The sequence below is a fragment of the Maniola hyperantus genome, chromosome 21 (assembly GCF_902806685.2).
Source record: "Maniola hyperantus chromosome 21, iAphHyp1.2, whole genome shotgun sequence".
NCBI lineage: Eukaryota > Metazoa > Arthropoda > Insecta > Lepidoptera > Nymphalidae > Maniola > Maniola hyperantus.
The window spans coordinates 6776954-6799179 of NC_048556.1; the positions used below are offsets into that span (position 1 = coordinate 6776954).

At 36.5% G+C, this 22226-nt stretch overlaps 3 protein-coding genes across 5 annotated transcripts in view; 1 reads left to right on the forward strand and 2 right to left on the reverse strand.

The window, feature by feature from the left end:
• Nucleotides 1-1314: 1314 nt before the first annotated feature.
• Nucleotides 1315-11161, reverse strand: pix (ATP-binding cassette sub-family E member 1 pix). Its single transcript, XM_034979865.2, has 12 exons — nucleotides 11031-11161; nucleotides 10588-10802; nucleotides 9817-10032; nucleotides 9050-9257; nucleotides 8590-8776; nucleotides 7692-7813; nucleotides 6993-7093; nucleotides 6689-6866; nucleotides 3794-3915; nucleotides 3170-3366; nucleotides 2109-2343; nucleotides 1315-1538 (listed from the first exon to the last, which is right to left on the reverse strand). Exons 2-12 carry the CDS (start codon nucleotides 10798-10800, stop codon nucleotides 1491-1493), a joined length of 1827 nt encoding a protein of 608 aa, XP_034835756.1. The 5' UTR covers nucleotides 10801-10802; nucleotides 11031-11161; the 3' UTR covers nucleotides 1315-1490.
• Nucleotides 11162-12297: 1136 nt separating this feature from the next.
• LOC117992609 (PF03932 family protein CutC) lies at nucleotides 12298-13692 on the forward strand. Its single transcript, XM_034980337.2, has 3 exons — nucleotides 12298-12503; nucleotides 12769-12810; nucleotides 13095-13692. Exons 1-3 carry the CDS (start codon nucleotides 12363-12365, stop codon nucleotides 13662-13664), a joined length of 753 nt encoding a protein of 250 aa, XP_034836228.2. The 5' UTR covers nucleotides 12298-12362; the 3' UTR covers nucleotides 13665-13692.
• Nucleotides 13693-17917: 4225 nt separating this feature from the next.
• LOC117992344 (uncharacterized) overlaps nucleotides 17918-22226 on the reverse strand; it is a 61767-nt gene continuing 57458 nt past the window's right edge. For 2 of the 3 annotated variants that reach the window (XM_034980023.2, XM_069505651.1), the window contains one exon: nucleotides 17918-20818. In XM_034980023.2, the coding sequence (XP_034835914.1) occupies nucleotides 20594-20818 (225 nt within the window). In that variant the 3' untranslated portion in view covers nucleotides 17918-20593. The remainder of the gene's footprint in view (nucleotides 20819-22226) is intronic. The other variant, XM_069505652.1, reaches the window with a different exon arrangement.

Sequence of the window (22226 nt, forward strand, 5' to 3'; positions counted from 1 at the left end):
AAACAAATAATGATACCTAATTATTAGCATTTTCAACTTTCAAGGTAAGATATCACGAGGGCTTTATCTTTTCATTCTAAAACAGATTTTTGTTTATTTTTATGCATACTAGTTTTTGATTTATCGTGCAAAATGTCGAAAAAATACATAGTACAGAATACATACGTAGTAAGGAACCCTCGGTGCGGGAGTCTGACTCCGGCCAGGTTTTTTATTCATTATAGGCGCACGTTGACCACAATCACACCTGATGGAAAGTGATGATGTTGCCTAAGATGGGACGCGTTTACCTAGATGCCTACCTATTCACTCTTGTTTTAGAGATACCCTGCGCTCGCGACGTCCAGGCTCCAGACTCCAGTCAGCCTTTCTCGGGCGGCCTGAGGCATCGGGATTTAGCTCCAGGGATGGCGATGTTGAGACATCTTTTGACGACGTAAATCTGTAGTTTCCGTGCTACATGAACGTACCGTCTGGGACAGGCCTCTTGCAACTATTACTGACTAGATGATGCCCGCGACTTCGTCCGCGTGGATTTAGGTTTTAAAATTCTGTGGGAACTCTTTGATTTTCCGGAATAAAAAGTAGCGTATGTCCTTTCCCGGGATGCAAGCTATCTCTGTACGATATTTCGTCAAAATCAGTTAAACGGATGGACCGTGAAAGGCTAGCAGACAGAGACGCTTTCGCATTTATAATATTAGTATGGACGTCGCGACTCGCGTACACATACAGCCGTACTCAGAGTCGCTAATCGTTACTTAAGATTGATTTAAAACGAGACATTTAAAAGAGCTCTGTCTCGTTTTTACTAAACCTAAGTAACGATTAAGCGATTCTGGGTGCGGCAGTGAGCGAGCCTACCCCGGATGTGATCATATTGCGTTGTCGGTCGCAACTCGCAACGTTTCACGTGGCACGTCTACCGCAGCATTTTCATCTCCATGTCTCTCGAATTCTTGCACATGCCTTGCCAAGGTCGGCTATGTTTTTCTACCATAGCTACATGAGTATGGTTACAAATGACTACTACCAGACACTACCAGAATATGGTCAGTAAAGCCCTTTGAGCTTTAAGCGTCCTGCCCTACATACAGCCTACATATCATTGCAGTTCTGATAGAAAATGAATGTCTATATTTTGGGTCAATTTTTATATTCTTTACCTAGGTAGTTAAGCGCCCACTCAGTCGAGTAGAACCTGATCAGCTTGATTTTCAGGAAAGCGACAAACAAGTTCGTATTTTAAACAATAAAACCGATTTATGTAGTTTAGTTACTTATTTATTCTAGGGGAAATGACTATAAAAGGAAAACATAGTATAAAACCGATTTATTACAGTGATACATAGTTCATTTAATTGGAAATACATGGATGGTCGGCCAGCAGCATGTTTGACAGAACAACTCTGACATACAATAATTATATTATACAAATATCAATATCATACCTATTATTGCATAGGATTTGAATGTTTTTACAATAGTGTCTAATCCTCAAGGAAGAAGTACTGGCCTGCCCTTTTCTGTTCTATGTCCTGTAACAAAAACAAAGTACATATTGGAAACTGATAATTTCTCTTCTTCATTTTATTTTAGGTGATATTAGATACCATCCGCGATTTTATCTACATGGATATTGTTTTTTTTTAAATTCCGCGGGAACGCTGATTTTCCGAGAAAAAAGTAGTCGAGATATTATGTTAACTCAGGGTATAGTAGGATTACTCAGAGAAGGCACGTACAACACATTCACACATTACGCTTGTGTAGAATCTATAAATAAGCTAAGTCAAGAAGTGTCTCTCTATCTTACTCGCACGCGGGCAGCTTATGAGCGACAGAGAAAGTATTGTTTTGTTTATAAAATACAGAGTGATTTTTGTTTTAATAACGCATCCGTCAGTCAACCGATAAGTAATTGTTTATTTTGAAGTTAAAAAAAAGCGTTTTCTGAAATAAATTGGATCTCGGAAAACCGAGTATAATCTCGTGAAATAGTGTACATTATATACCCAATGTATTTTGGTATTTCATAATAACACAACAATATAACAATAATGGAAGTAGGTAATCATTGTATGAAGGACTAGTAATGATGATCCTACCTTAACAGAGGAGTGTTTGTTGATCCTAGGCCGGAAGTTGTTGGGATCTCTCCTGAAGGTGATGCCAAGTAGTTCCAGGAATTTGTTCATGCCATTGAGCAGCGATTGCGGCGCGTGCGCAGTCGCTCTTGAAGACGGGGTGCCCTCGAATACTATGACGCGGTCCGCGAGATATGTGGCCATTATGAAGTCATGCTCCACTACGAAGCCTGTGCGTTTTGCGTGTAGGATGAATCTGAAAGAAATACTTCATTTATCAAACCTGTAATTCGATTATGGTAAACTGAGAGCTGTGATAGCCTAGTGGTTAGGACGTCCGCCGCACATGGCCAGAGTGGTAGACTATGGCTAAAATTCAAGACACAAGCTTGAAATACAAGTTATGAAAAGGTTGTCAATCAGACACACTTTTGTATTTATGCACAACACCTTTACAGAAGTAAGAACAAAGGGTGAAACATGTTTATTTGTTCCATTAACCATTTAACAACTTTGATTTACCCATTTTTAGGGTTCCGTACCTGTCTGTCTGTCGGTCTGTCAAGAAACCTACAGGGTACTTCCCATTGACCTAGAATCATGTTTGGCATGTAGGTAGGTCTTTTAGCTGACATTAGGGGAAAAGTCTGAAAACCGTGAATTTGTGGTTATATCACACAAAACAAATTAATTTGTGGTCATAAACTAATAATTAGGATTTTCAATTTTCGAAGTAAGATAACTATATCAAGTGGGGTATCATATGATAGGTCTTCACCTGTGCATTCTAAAACAGATTTTTATTTATTTTTATGCATCATAGTTTTTGAATCAAAATGTCGAAAAAATACGACTGTAGTAGGTACGGAACCCTCGTTGCGCGGGCCTGACCCGCACTTGGCCGGTTTTTTTTTAAATCTGTATAATAACTAATACTTAGAAGTATTCCTGTATAGTGCAAAAAAAATAGATTCCTGTATCCAGAACACTGATACTTGAAGGTATTTAATGGTTAGATATTTTAAAATATTTATTTTTTAGACGCTTTTTCCTTATGTCAACCCAATCATAATGCTACTAACCGTTTAATAACTTTAGCAGCGACTAGACGCTGCTCAGAATCCAGGTAGGCCGAAGGCTCATCAATGAGGTAGACTTCAGCCGGCTTGCCCAGGCACAGCACTAGAGCAACCCGCTGCAACTCACCACCAGACAGGTTCTGCACTTCCTGGTCCATTATCTCCTCTATTTTCATTGGCTTCATCACATCAGTTATAAACTGAAATTAAAGGGTTTTTTTAGTAATCAAATACAGTGTTGATTTCGTATGATAATTTCAAGGGATGGACCATTTTCTTTCATCGTAGAGTAGTGGTAGTGGAACATTGATGCAAAATAAGAAGTCTAATCTGAAGTTGGATGCAAGCTATCTTATTATCAAATTTTCCAAAATCAGTTAAACAGGTGTGTGAAAAGGTAACATACAGACACTTTTACATTTATATAATAATAGAAGATGAAATTTCATCTTCGTGGATTTAGGCTTTTTAAAAATCCCATGAGAACTAATTGATGTCCATTCCTGGGATGTAAGCTAACTCTGTACCAACCTCATCACAATTGGTTGAATGGATGGGCAGTGAAAAGCTAGCAAACAGACAGACACACTGTCGCATTTATGTATTCATTTGGATATGGATATTTACCTGTGGATGTGAATAAGCATCTCTTATCTTGTCATGTAGTAAGTTTCGAACCTGCCCCTGCGACTTTGGGGAGATTTTCTGTGGCTTATAACTAATATGTAGCTGTGGCAGTTGGTTTGAACCTGTGAACATACAAGATGTTAGTGGAAATGTCTAGCAATGCTGAAAACTTGGCACTTGGCAAGTCATTTGCAGCTTCACAATGGCGTCGATTTTGTTGTCTTTCTCTAAACTAAATTTAGAGTATCTGCATCTTTTCTTTTTTATATTGCTAAAAAAGGACAGAACATGAATTTTAGATTTAGACTCTAAATTTTAGTGCACGCTACAAACTTAAAGAATAGGCTCGCAACTATAGCCAGCTAAAGTGACAGTTTTGACAGCTCCAAATAAAGTTTAAACCTGTCAAACTGTCTCTCCTTTTCGTATTACATTAGTAAGAAAAGGGTCTGAATACTCTAAAATTTTGTTGTGGTCAGAATCAGCACCAATATGCATGGACTTAGCACCAAGCATGCATCACTGACTGACTGAATTTGCACAAGCAAATTCATACAAGGTTTGCCTAAACTTGCTTTAAAAATCACAAACATTCAAATCAAAATCATAAACAATGTAACAATTTAATACACTATCCTATGGGCAACTGAAAGCTCAGCTGAGAGCTGGTTGCTTTCACTCATACTCAGAGTATTTATTAAAAAAATGGGTACACTTTTTGATTGTCATGATGGTGAATTTGTAAGATGATGATGTAATGGTGACCATTAATGAAGTAAACTTAAAACTAAAGCTTCAACTCAAGTTTGTTATTAAGGAATTCATCAATATTTGTATACATATTGCATAGTCGGGTGCTAATGTGTTAAAACTACAATAAAATAACTATTCGACTTATAGGGTCAAAACACTCAAAACACCATTTTGCAGCTAATAAAACATAGCTGCAAAATGGTCTTTTATAATCCTGTTAATATTATGCTCAATAATATTAGCATAATTATATAATAGCATTATTATCCTCATTTTGCATTCTATTGTTAACTTAGCAAATAACTTTTAGAGGTTTAAGTACAAAATTGAAAATTGTTTCCTCACAATGTTTTCATTCACCGAATAATGCAAGCAATATTTAATCTCTTAAAATATACACAAGTCTGAAAAGAGTACCTACTTTATACAGGTTGAGGATTAACGTTGTACAGACTCATTACGAGACAGAAGTATTGACCTCTAGACTATCACCACTTTTAAAGACATTAGGTAACATTATCAAGTATCTTTTTTTTTTTTTTTTTTATTCAGATACAAGTTAGCCCTTGACTGCAATCTCTCCTGGTGGTAAGTGATGATGCAGTCTAAGATGATAGCGGGCTAACCTGGAAGGGCTATGGCAGTTTTTATTAAACCCATACCCCTTTGGTTTCTACACGGCATCGTACCGGAACGCTAAATCGCTTGGCGGCACGGCTTTGCCGGTAGGGTGGTAACTAGCCACGGCCGAAGCCTCCCACCAGACCAGACCAGAAATTTAGAAATTATAAAATTCCAAACCCCTGCCAGGAATCGAACCCGGGACCTCCCAATATTAAGACCACAGCGCTCACCACTGCGCCAGGGAGGTCGTCAAAAATCTGATTTTAATAGAAACTTTAAAACTGTCAAATAATTTCAAAAGGGGTTTAGTTCTATTTAATCAGAGACGGTGAACATTTATTTAAAAAACGAACTAACTGTTTTAAAGTAGGTCAGATCCATTTTTTCGCTTTATAAATGTATTTTTCTATTACATTATTGAATTAATTGAATCTAGATGCAAGTTCACTTTCAATATAATCATAACAAATGGAATTTGCAAATTCAATAAGTACCTATAATATAACTTTTTAATTTGATACTTTACCATCTGCAGGCAATGTAGATTCTGCATGTCTTAAACACTTTTGGAACACAGGATGAAAAAACAAATCAAATAATTCAGTCCGAGCCATTCTAAAGGCCTAGCAAATGCTATATTCATTAAAATACACTTAAATTCAGTACTAGACTATAACCTCAATAATTCAGCGTCATCTACATTTTTATAGTGAATAAATATGAAACTGATTTTCGCAGACGCAAATTTTAGCACTACGCATTAATTAAACTATTACTTATGCAAATACAACGACAAAATTCGATATTTTCACGATTATTATTTCATTTTTCAATGCGATTGACAAGTTTCATAAATTTGACAGAGGTGACAGAACTCAAAAGCGATTTCATGTTGTCACATTTGACGTATCGCACATTCGGATACACGTACCTACTGTAAATTGAATTTCACATTGTACCGGTTTTTTAACTTTTACGGTTTTTGTAAAGGACCATTTTATAGCAGGTTAATATTATAATTTGATTTTTAGTTTAGACAAAATGCGTATTTTTTTTTAATATGACAATAAAACTTAAAGCTAGCCTTATCTAATTACTATACAAATCATGCCCGCGTGGAATGGTGCCAAGAATACTGGCTGCATATCTGCATTGGACAGCTGACGATTTTAGTCCTTATTCAAAGGCGATAAGGGTGAGGGTGAACCGTACTTCTGACATGACAATTGACCCATAGAGTTAAAATGGCGAGTCAGAAATCATTTTGTATGGACTATAAATGTCCTAAATCTATACTAATATAAATAATAAATGCGAAAGTGTTTGTTTGTCCTTCTTCACGCCCTAACTAAGCAACCAATCAACTTATTTTTGACATAGAGATAGTTGAAAGGATGGAGAGTAACATAGGATTCTTTTTTATCCCGGAAAATCAATCAGTTCCCACATGATTTTTATCAGGTTGCTTAAAGTTGCGGGCATCAGCTAGTAATTTTATATAAGTTAAATTTTTCTTACCTTCATCAGGTTCCAGATTGCCAGCCAACATTCTGATGAATGTTGTTTTGCCAGTACCATTCTCACCAAGCAGCACTAAGATTTCAGAGTCTGAGAATTCTCCTTGCACGACTTTGAGGTGGAAATCACCCATACTTTTGCTCATCTCTGGATAATCATAGTGGTTCATTCTTTTTATCTGTATCAAATTTTACTCACATAAAACATAGCTATGTATAGCAAATAAAAAGTATATATACGATAAAGCGTTTACTAATTATTTTTTGATAATTAATAATAAATAAACTATTTCTATAAAAATTACCTCTTCTTCCGTGGCAGATTCCGCTACTTTGAATACTAGGGATTCAGTTCTGAATCTCATATTTTCAGTGGGCACAAACCCATCTAAGAAAATGTTTATACCTGGAAATATGTTTAAATTTAAGCATTCTGAAGCTGGAGCGAGCTAAATAGCTGATGCCCGCGACTTCGTACGCGTGGATTTAAGTTTTTAAAAATCCTGTGGGAACTCTTCAATTTTCCGGGATAAAAAGTAGCCTATGTCCTTCCCCGGGATGCAAGCTACCCCTGTACCAAATCGTCAAAATCGGTTAAGCGGTTGAGCCGTGAAAATCTAGCAGACAGACAGACAGACACACTTTCGCTTTTATAATATTAGTATGGATATTTTCATTTAATCTGAAAGGAGACCCCTGCTCAATAGTGAGCCAGCGATCATGATGATGATGAATATTTTAGCTGTCGTGAGGATTCTGAAACACTAGTTCTGAATTGAATTTTGATTGTTCAAAGATCCCAGCAAAAAATGGGATTGTATTATTAACTTATTTTTCTGTATTCATATTTCCAATGCTGAAAAATGTGTTTCATGCACCCATGTTGTCACCATCATCGTCATCATAACCCCATCGCCGGCTCACTATTGAGCACAAGTCTTCTTAAAATAAGGGGTTGCAGTACAGTAAAGAAAAATTGTAACATTTTTATGTTTAGCACTAACCTTCTCGAACAGAGAAAGGCATGGTAACTACACCATAAGCACCAGGCACGCCGTACAGACAGCAAATAAAGTCGGACAAGTAGTCCAACACAGATAAGTCATGCTCCACCACAATAATAAACCTAGACAGAACAAGAAATACGTCATTTATTATATGAATTTCAAATTGTCTAAAATATAAAAGGAAAAAGTAACCCTTGTAGGATAATTCTGTTGTCTGTCTGTCTGTCAAGAAAACATACTTCCTGTTGACCTAGAATAGAATTGGGCAGGTAGGTAGGTCTTATAGCACAAGTAAAGGAAAAAATCTGAAATCGAAAAAACAAAATTAAAATGTTTTCATGAACAAATAATTAGTATTTTCAACTTTCAAAGTAAGATTACTATAACAAGTGAGGATATGAAAGGAGAAAAAGGATATTAGGGTATATTTACCTATCCTAAATCAGATTTTTACTTATTTTTATGCTTAATAGTTATTGATTTATGTTTTAACTTTTATGAGTTATGCAAAATGTCGAAAAAATACGACTGGAGTGCAGAACCCACTTGGCCGGTTCTTATCAAATATAATTTCATATTTTGTAAGACAAACGTTTATTTACTAATTATTATAACCCTAAATTCACGGTTTTCAGATTTTTCACCAAATGTCAGCTATAAGATCTACCTACCTGCCAAATTTCATGATTCTAGGTCAACGGGAAGTACCCTGTAGGTTTCTTGACAGACAGACAGACAGACAGACAGACAGACAGACAGTACGGAACCCTAAAAATGCGAACAGCAAAAACCAATCAAAGGGCAAAATTTGCTGTTGATTACGATGAATACGTTTTTCTTACACAATCAGTGGGGCTGCATTGAAGAAATGCTGAAAGAATCTTGTAAATCTTACTTATCAGGATCTATGAGCGAACGTATGGTCCGCGCAGCGTTAAGACGCTGCTTGACATCTAGGTACGAAGACGGCTCGTCAAACATGAAGATATCACCGTTCTGTATGCAGACCATTGCGCACGCGAAACGTTGCAACTCTCCACCAGAGAGCGCTCCGATTTCACGATCTCGAATATGCGAGAGATCTAGAAAATGAAATTATTATAGCTGTCTATGAAGAAGAAGAATTATTAGATTTATTTCCTTAAAAAAGTTTCAACGTAAAATGGAGATAATTGACAATAAAGCTATTCTTTTATTAGTTTGTGAAAATAATGGTGATACTCTTGGTTTTACTAGTTGTACAAATCCATTAGCAGGCACTGTAATGAGTAGTACTAAATAATTCTAGACAATACAGATCTTGATTTGATGATTCCCTGCAAAGGAGTTTGTTGAAAAAAGGGTAAACTACTTACCCAGCATTCTACATATTTCATCTTGGTTTTTCCTTTCATTTTTCTTATCAAGCAACTGTCCAACAGTTCCTTTCACAGCCTTGGGGATTTGATCCACATACTGTGGTTTGATGAGTGCTTTGAGATCATCTTCAAGGATTTTAGTGAAATAGTTCTGAAGCTCTGAGCCACGGAAGTGAGAAAGAATCTCTTGCCAGTCTGGAGGATCCTGTCAGTTGAAAAAAGCAATATAATCTTTTTACTAATAACACATATCCCAAATTGAAATGCCTCCTCTAATTTGAGAAATTCAATGAGTGCAGTTTTTGTGAACGGTTATAAATATAATGGATTATACTCAAATAGCTTTCATATGGACATGAATTGTTTGTGTAAATAACTGAGTTCGAAATCATGGGCCTTGGGTTTGATTCCCTCTCTGAAAACCTTTGTGTGATAAATACAGCTATTTCTCCTGAGTCTGGATATCACTTTTCTATGTATTTATGTATGTAGGTATGTCAAAATGGTATGTTGAATTAAAAATTCGAGTATAGATCTGTCAATTTTGTTTAGAGATTGTGCACAGCAGAATCAGCTACAATTTCTCCTTTAAACAATAAAGTTCCTAGCACTGTGCTACGCAACACGGCATTTAGTTGCCTGCTGCCCCGCTCGATTGCACTTTGCTCCATACAAACTATACTCACCGGGTCGCGTCACAGCGTAGCGCAAAATATGTGTTTAGGCCTTGAAGCTTTTGAAAAACATAATGTTTAGTAACTTACAGCAAATCTACCCAAGTTGGGTTTCTGTTTTCCGGCAAGGATCTTCAAGGCAGTGGACTTTCCAATACCGTTCTGTCCAACAAGACCAAGCACTTCACCAGGACGAGGAATTGGCAGCCGATGGAGCTTAAACGAGTTCTTGGAGTACCGATGAGTGGTGTGCTTTTCCAAGTTAGATGGTATATTGATGATTGTTATAGCATCAAATGGACATTTCTGTAACCAAAACCAGTATGTCATTTTGAATATATTGAAAAACTAGGTTATTCTATAATATTATACTGGCTAGTGATTGAGACATCTACCATTTATAGAAGAGGTTGGATGTTTGATCCCAGGCATGCACCTCTAACTTTCAAAACTTTTGTTATGTATGTTTTAAGCAATTAAATATGGCTTGCTTTAACAGTGAAGGAAAAGATCAAGGAAAAGTATGTCATGTCTGCCAAATCGCACTTGGCCAGTGTGGCGAACTATGACCTAAATAAACTCTTGCCATTCCAAGAGGAGTGCTCAGCAGTGGGCTGGCGATGGGTTGATCATGATGATAATAATATTTCGCGCGCGAGTTAGAGTTTATACATGTAGTACTTAATAAACTCATCACAAATTTTATTTTATGATTACCAACTACTTTAGGCTGATTTACATTATAAAACCTAACTTTTTATCAAAATGTGTTTAATTATCGTCATATTTTAATGATTATCAAGTCAATAACTATTGAGTTTTGTAAGTAAAAGTTGTATAATAGTGTACAATGTTACAAACCTTGACACAAATACCACAACCGATACAAAGCTCCTCGGAAATCGTGGCGATCTTGTCGTTAGGAGTCACCTCAATGCAGAGCTTGCCCATACGCACCACTGGACAGCTCTTTTTACACTCCTGCCTACATCTTTTTGGCTTACAACGATCAGCATTCACGATCGCAATACGAGTAAGTTTGTCCGTTTCTTCGTAGCCCTTTTTCCGTGACATCACTGCCAAAACAAATAATACTTATAACACAATTGTACAACGTCAATTTGTAATTTTAATACACATTTCTTTCGATGTGGCACTCTTTAAAGCCTTTGAATATAACCTCAACAATAATCCTATGGTAAAGTCAAATTACTACCAAAAACACTGTTGATTGAATTGCAACTTTTACACTAGAAATGGCACTATGTTTTAGATATATTTTGAGTATAAAATGGTCGTAATACCTAATAAAAAGAGGCGAACGTTGGCTTAACTTTGCCTATGTTCGCGTGTCCCAAGTTTAGAGACGTCAAAAAGAACTTTGTAAAAAATGTCACACTGAGCCTGAGGTGACATAAGACGTTCGGATACTTTTAGGTTAATAAACAATAAAAAAAATGAGATTCTGCTTTTTTCTGACATTTCAGGAGTGAGAAAAGAACTCAAAATCTGTGGATAAGAGAAATAACAACATTTTGCTGGTCTTAGAATTCACTGGATTAATTTTTGTTTGCTATTCTGGAGTTGATCCTCAATGTACTCTGTGATCCTTAGAGTTGATCTTTCGAGGCAGTAATTCAACGCCTAAATTCAAGTTCAAATACAAAAAAAAGAGTTTTGTCTATGGGTCCTTGTCCTTGTTTGTGATTTGCGTAGATAGAGTAATAAAGGTAGATGCAGGAACGTTTGCTTTCTCATTCGCACTAAAAAGAGAGCACAGATAAAATTACTAATGTGATAAACAGAGACGCAGCTAACCTTTTTTTGTCCCTTATCGTGTAACTGGTTTTTAGGGTTCCGTACCTCAAAAGGAAAAACGGAACCCTTATAGGATCACTTTGTTGTCTGTCTGTCTGTCCGTCTGTCTGTCAAGAAACCTACAGGGTACTTCCCGTTGACCTAGAATCATGAAATTTGGCAGGTAGGTAGATCTTATAACTGACATTTGGGGAAAAATCTGAAAACCGTGAATTTAGGGTCAGATCACACAAAAAAAATAAAATTGTGGTCATGAACTAATAATTAGTATTTTCAACTCTCGAAGTGAGTGACTATATCAAGTGGGGCATCATATGAAAGGTCTTCACCTGTACATTCTAAAACAGATTTTTATTTATTTTTATGCATCATAGTTTTTGAATTATCGTGCAAAATGTCGAAAAAATACGACTGTAGTACGGAACCTTCATTGCGCGAGCCTGACTTGCACTTGGCCGGATTTTTATTTTCAAGAATACATAGAAGAAGTTTTAAAACAAACTTTGGAATTCGTGGTGTAATTGTATTTCTCATGAGTTATTTACTTGTTATCACATAAAAAAATGTTTAATACAAATATTGTTGATCGGTTAATACAAATATTGACTACTAAACAATGGTAATAATTGTCGTGTTATTCATCGTTACGTCGTGCTATCGCTGTCTCATACGCGGTTACACAGTACTTACATCTATCTATTATTCTATCTACGGTGATTTGCTGTGGTCCAGTGTCACTGTCAGTGTCACTCTGAAAAAAGCGCGGTAAAATTGTTTGTTTATGTTTATTTTTTACATTTTCACAAGTCGTCGTAAAAATGATAGAAGTTTGCATCGACAGCCTAGAATCAGCTTATAACGCGATAAAGGGTGGTGCAGATGAATTGGAGTTATGTAGTTCACTAGTAGAAGGTGGTCTCACACCCTCACCTGGGCTTGTGCTAGAAATCATGAAATTGGTTTGTATGAGTTGTGTGCTTAATTATGCCGAGCTTATGCTTATACAAAGTGTACTGATTTCTGAAAATTATCTCTACTTTGCTTATTTGCTTTAGGTTAGGTATTCCCGTTTGATGCATTTTAACCAGTTGCCTCCACGAGAGTGTCCTTATAAGACGAATAAAAATCCATCGCTGAGCATTATCCTGAAACAAGTTATTGATATAAACTTACATACCTAATTTAGGTTTAGCTTAATTATGATCGGTGTACTAATTTTTACAGGTGAAAAGTCAATCTGCTAATGATAAGTCCCTAATTACTAAGGTAAAATATACTTTTCTATTATTATTTAATATTTTCTTTTAGTGTTATGTTAGTTTTTTAGAATCTATCTCTAGTAAGTATTTTTAATTTATACATACTTTATAGTTTTAGTTTCTCAATTAATTTCTTTACATAACATGCCAAAACAACTGGCCCCATTTAGGTAACATTTTTTCTATTTAAAAGATTGCAATACAGAGCTAATTTAAATCAAAATTTATTCATATGAGTTAGAACATGTCTTATACTTTATGCTGAGGGCAAATGAAAACTATTGATTCCAGCCAAAAGTGAATGTAATGATAAGATGCAGAGCAGGATCTGACTTTTGTTACTCTGACCAAGAAATGAATACAATGCTTGCTGATATTGAAACCTACAAAAGCTTTGGTGTTGACAGATTTGTTTTTGGAGCTCTAACAGATAAACAGGACATAGATGCCATAAATTGTGCAAGAATAATAGATAGAGCATATCCTATACCTGTGACATTTCATAGAGCCTTTGATCTATGTATGAAACCTATAAAAGCTATTGAAGACATCATAGCACATGGCTTTACTAGACTCTTAACAAGCGGACAACAGATTTCAGCTGATAATGCTAAGGCAATTGAACTCCTTACATTTCTATTAAAAAAATTCAGTAATAAGATAGAGATTATGCCAGGTGCAGGTATTAACTGTGATAATGCATGTAAATTTGTTGATATTGGATTTGGAATTATTCACAGTTCATGTAAAAGGACAAGAAATTTACCCGAAGTAGGTAATTTGGGTATGGGCAGTAATGTAGTGTATGTGACTGATGAAAATATAGTGCGAGAGATGAAGAACATTGTAAAGCCAAATTGAGATTATATTATAATTTTAAGGTAAACTATTTTTTTTTCATTTTTAAATTTCTCTATTATTCATACATAAAAATTGTCAAATCAAGGCTCAAGGCACATTGTGGCCAAATCTACGCCGCCGTCTACGCGCGGTGAGCGACACCTACGTGTCCAGTCCAATGTTTTGCGGACTAACCATGCAATAGGCTAGTTGACACTTTTTTTAAGTTGGTCTTAAATGGTTAATATTTGTCCTATTAGATCAAAAAAATTAACACTATATTTTTTTGCGCCCTAAAAACCGTAAAACTTTAATTTAAAAATATATTTTTCTTAGACAGGTGAAAACACTGTCGGCCATGTTTGGACCATAGATTATCTGTGCTCTGACGTCATGCATTTGTAAACAACAGCATAACCTCCCAAAGTTTAATAAACATGACTTCTATACTAGTTTACATGAAAAATATAGTAATTATCGTTATTGTATCATCCGAGAATGTAAAAAACGCATCGATAAAGACCACAGGAAAGTTGTGGATTAGAGTGCCCAGTGAAATAAATATACGTAACACGCGAAGACTTGCTTAAAGGGATCCTATATGACAAAGACTTCAACCCAAATTTATTTTTGCAAAGATCAGTTTGTTGTAAGTCTTACTTAATAACTTATTCAATTTATAAAGAGAAAACGATATTTTTTTACGTTTACTATGAGTTTTTAGAAATATATAAAAACTAGCTTATGCTCGTGACTTCGCCCGCGTGGACTTCATAAATTTCAAACCCCCATTTAACCCACTCAGGGGTGGAATTTCAAAAAATCCTTTCCATACCTATACCTATATATACCTTCTCTTTACCTACAAAGAACACACCCACCAAATTTCATGTATCTAGGACCAGCTGTTTAGATGTTTAGGCTGTGCGTTGATATATTTAGTCATCAGGACTTTAAATTTTATATATATCGATACTACGTTAGTCCCCGCGTGACATAGGGATGACATTTCTTTGTTTACATAATTATTTAATGACGTCACATCATGGCTGACAGCGTTTTCTGCGTTTCAAATAAAAATAAAAACTGTATTTTTTTAAATTGGTTTTATATATCCATCCTGCGTTTTTAAAAATTGTTATTGATATATTTCGTTGTCTTAAGCAAAATACTATAATAAATAATCATTTATTGGACGAAATTAGATATGAGTCAAGTAGCCTATTGCGAAGAGTTTCGTGCTTTTTCATTTTACTCTTACTCAAAATTGTTACAATGAGGTATACCTATACTGAATTTAAAGTTTTGTTTTATGACATTAGGTATATATAGATTTCGCGGCAATGTAACTTGAACATAAGGTTTGAATGATTATTTATTAATGTGTTAATTACTATGTTAAAAAACAAAATAAAATGCTTACCTAGTTACTTTTTTCAAAAAGATTTGAGTTGTAACTTATAAACGATGTGATGTAGGTATAGGTAATATTGCAATGTAATGGTATGGAGCATCGAGCTATGAATAAGCTTAGGTGGTATGGAGCTTGTATGGAGCATGTATGGAGCGCAAAAGAGTTCTCTCGTAAAAAAGATCGAATGGAAAAGGTTTGTATACCTAGGTACCTAATATGTGGCAACTGGTGTGTTGACAACTTCATATGTACTCAGAGTGCGGATAACGAACTCTTATCGCGAAAAAGGTCAGAAAAGATGTTTACGCAAAACATTTATAGGTATTGTGCGTAATTTATTAAAGCATTAGGCATAAGTATATTTCGAGAAAAATATCCGAGCAGCCTTAATGATGCCATTACTACGCAGAGGGAAACAATATCGGGCGCGGGTCAAAGTCGAAACGACTTTGTTGCCGCGACCTTCTCTCCATTAAGAATAGTTACCTGCCTACCGTAAAGTGGGTAGCTACGCCTTTGTGAGAGGCTCGTTTTGAGTTTAATTTTATATTACATCTCAAATTCTTAACACATTCCTGTTATATTATATTCTTGACGAAACGTTAAAATTGCGGCTCGAGAAAGTTTTAAACTCTTGTGCCTCTCCGCTATTGGCGGTTGATCATCATCTCGTCATATAATTTCCTGTCTTTCGCCAAACGGAACCCAGTTGTGCTACGTTGGCTATCCCAGTCCATTCTCGGATGTTTCTAAGCCACGACTTTCTTCTACCGACATTTCTCTTTCCCTCAATTATTTTGCCCATCATGATGGTCGGAAGGAAACTGTACCGGTCATGTCTGAGAACATGGGGAAATTTCTAAGTAATAAGTTTTTAATACATATAATATGTATGGAATATAATATATAATGTGGGTATACAATGTCGCAGTAGCGTGAAAAAATCATCATCATCCATTTCCACCCATCACCGGCTGCTACGCTGACGAAGTGTGGATAGGCAGAGTTCAGTGTTCACACACCTTTGAGAACATTATGGAGAACTCTGTTAGGTTTCCTCACGATGTTTTCTTTCACCATTAAAGTGATATATTTATTTGTTTAAAACCCTGAACGTACATAACTCTGAAAATATAAAGGAGCGTGCCCGGTATCGAACTCTGGACCCTCCGATAAGTAGGCCCAAGTCAACCATTGGGCTACCACTGCAAAACAGTACTTAGGAAATATACTGAAATCGGCCAAAAAATGCCTTTGAAGTTTGAACACGGAAAGCTACGAGCACGCTACGAGTGACGTGAGTTTATTGAATTTAATCAATAAATAAAACTATTTTCAATTTAAAAATCAATTTTAATCTGTTCATTTGTTGAAAATTAATTCTAATTTCTGATAAAAAGCTTGCTTCGGAGTTCCCCGTTACTTATTATTCCCATTCGAAGTTGCTGCGAAGATGACCTAGCACTGTATTCATATTAATTATTTTCTTTGTGCAGACATCAAAAAGTAGATTCACAAATTCACAACCTGTTTATGTTTGCGATAATCGCCTTCGTTTTGTTGGATGGCAAAAGGAAACCCTAAATGGTGTTTGAAACAGGCCTGAAAAAGTGGGCCGATGTCATTAATTGTGTTGCCTTTTATTCCGGTGTAGATTCCGAAACGCGCAGTGAAGAAAATTTTAAAAGCAGCGTTGTTAATGATTCTTTACACCAAGGTGTAATTTGTCTGCTGTAGCCTGGGGTACTTTGATTTAAAATGATTGATGTTCGGGTCCTCGGCGTATTTTTAAAAGCTCACCGAAGCGAGTCTTCTGGTTAAGATCGCGTCGTTCAATCTTTTTGCCCTATCATCAATCATATTAGAAACAAACTCACAACTTTTTTCTCTAAATTATTCAAGAAGTTTGCGTTGAAATTGACCGCTGAATAAATTTCAAAATAATTTCCTAGCAATTTTTTTTGCATATATGATACGGCATATTTTTCTACTAGACGATGCCCGCAATTCGGATGCGTCCGAGGGGATTTAGGTTTTGATTTGGAACTCTTTGGTTTTTCGGGATAAAATGTACCTTATTGTGTTACAGTTCTTGCAATTCACGAAGGCGAGTGGCTCATGCTTGTGTTTAAGTCTGGTATAAGTAAGGTACACTGAATGTGTGCGTTTGCGAGCGCTTGCTCGCGACTGATCGGTCCGACACGCACGCACACTTACGCAATGCCTGTGTATCCGACGTAACCACAAGAGTCTACTTGCCTTCGTGAATTGCAAGAACTGTACTTTAGGGTATAAGCACAGAATATATAATAGTACTAATAAGCTTACATCCATGCGCTTACGAGCATGAAGAAACCAATATTGTAAGCGTTTTTTCTTTTTGTGTGGAAAAAAAAAAAAAAAAAATCCAAACAGCCAAATCGGTTCATTCATTTTGGCGTGAATGAGTAACAAACATCCAAACTTTCACATATTTATAATATTAGAAAGATTAGCCGTTAGGTAGGTACTTAGTAGACATCATAATTCGTAATTTCGTTAAAGTAGTGGTAGATAGCAATTTTTTTTTTAAATTAAAATCATCGGAAATCCTCCGATTTGTGTCAGAGTTCTTTTTTGGGTATTACATTTTGTTAGTCTCTTACATTATTTATTTACAGTTTGTTTTTATATATAGATAGCTAAATATTGCAAACATAATAAATTATTTAGCCTCCATCTGACTCATAAGGGACATGTCAGGAAGGGTTTATTGAGAGATTCCAAACACAAGGACCCTTTAATGAGTTTTTCTATTAGGTAGGTAAGTACCAAATGGGGAAGATTGAAGAGGAATGAGAAAGAAAAAGTATGTACCTATTGAAAAGATTTCATTTATTTAGGTGGATTCAAGTGAACAATGGTTTGTCTAATTCTTTTCACTAACATTAGTTTTAGTCTAAGGTATAAAATAAGGCTGTATCGTGAAATGTGATAAGACGCTTACTTTAAGGCAGTTCTTGCTTACCGTGTCGTACAACAGATGCCTTGTAGTGTAACTTGCTGGTTCATTGGTTTACGGTTGTTGCATGACAGGTCGAACAGTTCATGTTTCACTCAAAATTTTTATTACCTTCAGATTTAATAATGAATATATGAATACTGAGAGTGAGTACCGTACGCGGCCGAAAGTAATGTAGGTACATCTACCTTTTGATGGAGATTGCAGATTTGTAGAGCACTGTCTCGGTCGATGAGGCTGAAAAAAGTCATATAGATGTGAGTAACAGAGAACGCTCTACAAAGCCGAAATGTCATTCTAAAGGCCGATGTACATTACTTTAGGCCGCGTACTGACTTGTGCAACCCACTTTGTTTTTTTATTTGTGGTCCAAGGTGAACCGTAATCCAACTTTAACTGCCTATCATGCAATTGGACTTATTCTTAACAATACTTTGGAAAATCTGTAGTTTTTTCGTTAGGCACTAAAATTGTGAAGGAACATTATTGTGCCTTGTTTTAAAGTTTACAATAAATGTTCTTATACAGGTTTATATTTTTCTGATTTAATTTAAAAGGTAGGTACACTATAAGGCTTCATGTTTAAAAATTAATTTTATTATTTACATCGTAACATTACATAAGAAGCTCCTAATACCTAAATATCATAGTAATTGGTCAAATTGCACAAGTTTAGGATAGGTAAAGCGTTTCATTTCCTTAAGCAAGCGAATTTTTTAATCTGAAGTAACTATACATAGGTGTAAGTATCTAAAATCTTACCGCGTAAAATAAACTTTTTGTTTTCTATTTGTGCATTTAACCAATATCGTGTTAGTTCTTTCGGGTAACCATGACCTCTAGATCGCATTTCTGTTTCGTCGGCTTACTGCAACAACTCATTAATTGCAAAAATTCGTCTACAGTTTTCAGCAATTATGAACTCGCAAAGATCGCACTCTGACTTAGCTTAGACTTAAGACAGAGTTAAAATGAGACTCACATAGTCTCTCTTTCTCTCACATCTCACATAATCTGTCTCGTTTTAACTCAATCTTAAGTCTGCAAAGTCAAAGTGCGCTCAAAAGTGTGATCTCAGCCTGAGATTCGTCGTCGTAGTTCTATATAATATAGAAAGAACTTCATCTTAGATGATTTTTATCATGAATGCGTTTTTGCAGTAAACTGAGGGTTTATAGTAGGTACGTATTTACTAATATATCTGCTTACACGTAAGAAATTTATTCGTCATCGTTGAATGGAGCTAGAAATAGTTATGATATAAAAATCCTTATTTTTTAAGCCTTAAGGCAGGATTATTATTTATTTGTAGGATCCAAAATCCGCATAGGTACGTAGGTACTTACCTACTTTGTCCATAACTCCTAATAAAAACTGGTAGGTATATATTTAACGCATTACATTAATTGTCTTTATTTTGTACTGCGGTACACAATATTTGAATAACAATAAAATATGGTCTCACAATGTGTAATAGAAAATGTGGAAGATGTCCACAAATTTTTTTGCTTTACAAGTATTTAAATCAGTAAATAAAAAGAGATTAATACTAAATTCACTTATTTATCAATTTACTATGAATATATAGGCGTATTAGGGGACCAGAAAAATTTAAAGTTATCTACATGTAAAGTGTTATCTAAGTTATTTACGTCAGTATTATGCTAAGTGTGTTTTTTACATAGGGTAGGGGTAGAGTAACTCTTCAAACATTATGTAACGTAGATACCGCTGTTTTAAAATGTTTTATTATAGTTTACTATGTACCTACCTACTTTCATAGAAATCAGTATACACTGTAGGTGAGTATGTACATAAACAGTACAATCTTTAATTAGGTACCTATTATTTAGGACACAAAACCTTTCTCTGTCTATATCTTCCTACGCATATAGGTTCTAGGTATAGTTTACGTATAGGTACGTTGTTATTCAAATTGCCTTTAATACGCCTATAATATAACACTCCACAATACACAATTGCAAAAATATTGACCATACAGATTTGTCTGTTCTGGGCTCTGGCGGATCATTCCTTGTGTACCTGCAGTATAAGTATAGTCCGCGACAGGTCGAGACTCGAGATGGCAATAATAATGGGGTATGAGACGGGAACGCCCCGCACACCCGCATGTCACCCGCGCTCGCCCGCACCGGGATAGCGCGGGGGCTGTGCGGGTGTGCGGGGCGTTACCTCCCCGATTGCCACCTCGACTTGTGGATTACTATAGTTGTGCAATAAAGCATTAAACCAAACAAACAAACATCGTTAAAATGTATTTAGAAAACTTCAGCATGAATTTTGCTCTTCAGGCAGATGTTATTGACTGTACTAACGGCGGTTACGCACTCATCCGATCCGAGTCCGTGAAAATATAGGTACGTCCCTTTTTGTTTTGTATGGTAGTACGACATATGTCGTAGATAATCGCTGGTATTCTCACGGATGACGGATAGAACTCTGATGACGGAAGTGCAGTGCTTAATCGCCGTTAATGAATGTTATTTTCTAAATCCGCCTTTATAGTCTGTAACTCTATACTATAACAGAATGTCTATTAGTCTTTTTGTCGGGTGCATACGGTTCTAGTTTCGCTGGTTCAGTGTTCAAAGCGCTATAATCTACAGGGAATGGCGGTTGTGGTAAGGAATCCTTTGGTGGTACCAGCACCCACTGTCCAGGTCCGTTTGGGTTCTTTCCCATCAGCCAGTTGGTGAAGCAATGCACGAATGTCCCGTAGTCCAGGATAAGGTAACTATTCTGGAAAAAATAACGGTTTTAAATAAGGGTTGTTAGGTAGGTTGCAACTTGTGTAGTTGTTTACCACTATAACAGCAAAAGCTGTGCCGCCAAGCAATTAGTGTTCCGGTACGATGTCGCGTAGAAACTAGAAGCCGATGAGGTAAGTATATTGTGTTCAATTAAACTACCATATCCATCCCAAGTAAGCCCCCTTCCATCTTCGACTGCACCATCACTTATCAGGTGAGATTGCACCTATACCTAAGTATACCGATTTGACGGTATGAGTCGTACTGTCATAATAATGGGCATAACCAAAGGATTTCTGGTAAGTGGTAAGAAAATTACTTAAGTCAGCTACCTAAAATTAACGAGGCCAAATGTATCTAACCACTAAAACATCTAGGACGCATACAGGCTGCTGGCTGATGGATGAATAGGTAAACATTGCAACGGCCGTGACGGTAATTAATAGATACGACTAGGTCGACTATGAGGAGACGGCTTCTTTCCGCACCGATCTTGATTCCATCCTAGATATTTTAATCCCGAATAACGATGGTTACGAATAGTTACGATGGAACGGTAAAACAGGTGGTGATAGCCTAGTAGTTAAGACTTAAGATGTCGGCCTCCTAGTCGGGGGGTCTGGGGTTCGATACCGACTACCGGACATACATACGTACATATAACTGTATACGTTTGATTTTATATGATACGTTTAACTATATACGTTTTAAGCAATTAGATGTCACCTGCTTTGACTGTGAAGGAAAATATTGTAAGGAAACCTGCATGCCTGAGAGTCCTTCATTATGTTTCTAAAGGTATGCGAAGTCTGTCAATCCGCACTGTAGTACCTAGAGACTATGGCCAAACCCTTTTAATTCAGAGAGAATACCCGTTCTCACTGCTCAGTAGTGAGCCGGCGATGGGTTTTTTTTTTTTTTTTTTAATAGATATAGCGAGCAAACGAGCAGGCGGGTCACCTGATGTTAAGTGATTACCGCCGCCCATGAACATTTGCAGCACCAGAGGAGCCGCCGATGCGTGGCCGGCCTTTTAGGAATTTGTTGGTCCGCCCCTTGAATAACCCCATGTTATAATCTAGTGGGAACACCGCCGATGGGAGTTGGTTCCACAGTTTGCACGTGCGTGGAAAGAAGGATCTGGCGCAGCGGACGGTCGAAGTGCACCAGACACCCAGATGGTGAGGGTGAAATTCCTTACGGTGGCGCGCGGTGCGGTTGTAGAAAAAAGAGGGTGGAATGAGGTCAAAAAGCTCTTCAGAGCACTCCCCATTATACAGGCGATAGAACACGCATAGAGAGCTAACGTCTCTGCGGTGCTCCAGGGTTGATCATGATGATGATGGTTACGATATTAAACGGAAGCGACGCCGACACGAGAAAAAGTGCCATTCCGT

Bases quoted from the DNA above. Each gene is read 5' to 3' on its own strand.
- pix (XM_034979865.2), bottom strand. From the start codon at position 10,800: ATGTCACGGAAAAAGGGCTACGAAGAAACGGACAAACTTACTCGTATT. The intron at 9,258-9,816 runs GTAAGTTACTAA...TTCAACTGACAG, and splicing joins CCAACTTGGGTAGATTTGCT to GATCCTCCAGACTGGCAAGA. The intron at 7,094-7,691 runs GTTAGTGCTAAA...ACATATTTCCAG, and splicing joins GCCTTTCTCTGTTCGAGAAG to GTATAAACATTTTCTTAGAT.
- LOC117992609 (XM_034980337.2), top strand. From the start codon at position 12,363: ATGATAGAAGTTTGCATCGACAGCCTAGAATCAGCTTATAACGCGATA. The intron at 12,504-12,768 runs GTTTGTATGAGT...TAATTTTTACAG, and splicing joins TGCTAGAAATCATGAAATTG to GTGAAAAGTCAATCTGCTAA. The intron at 12,811-13,094 runs GTAAAATATACT...TATTGATTCCAG, and splicing joins ATAAGTCCCTAATTACTAAG to CCAAAAGTGAATGTAATGAT.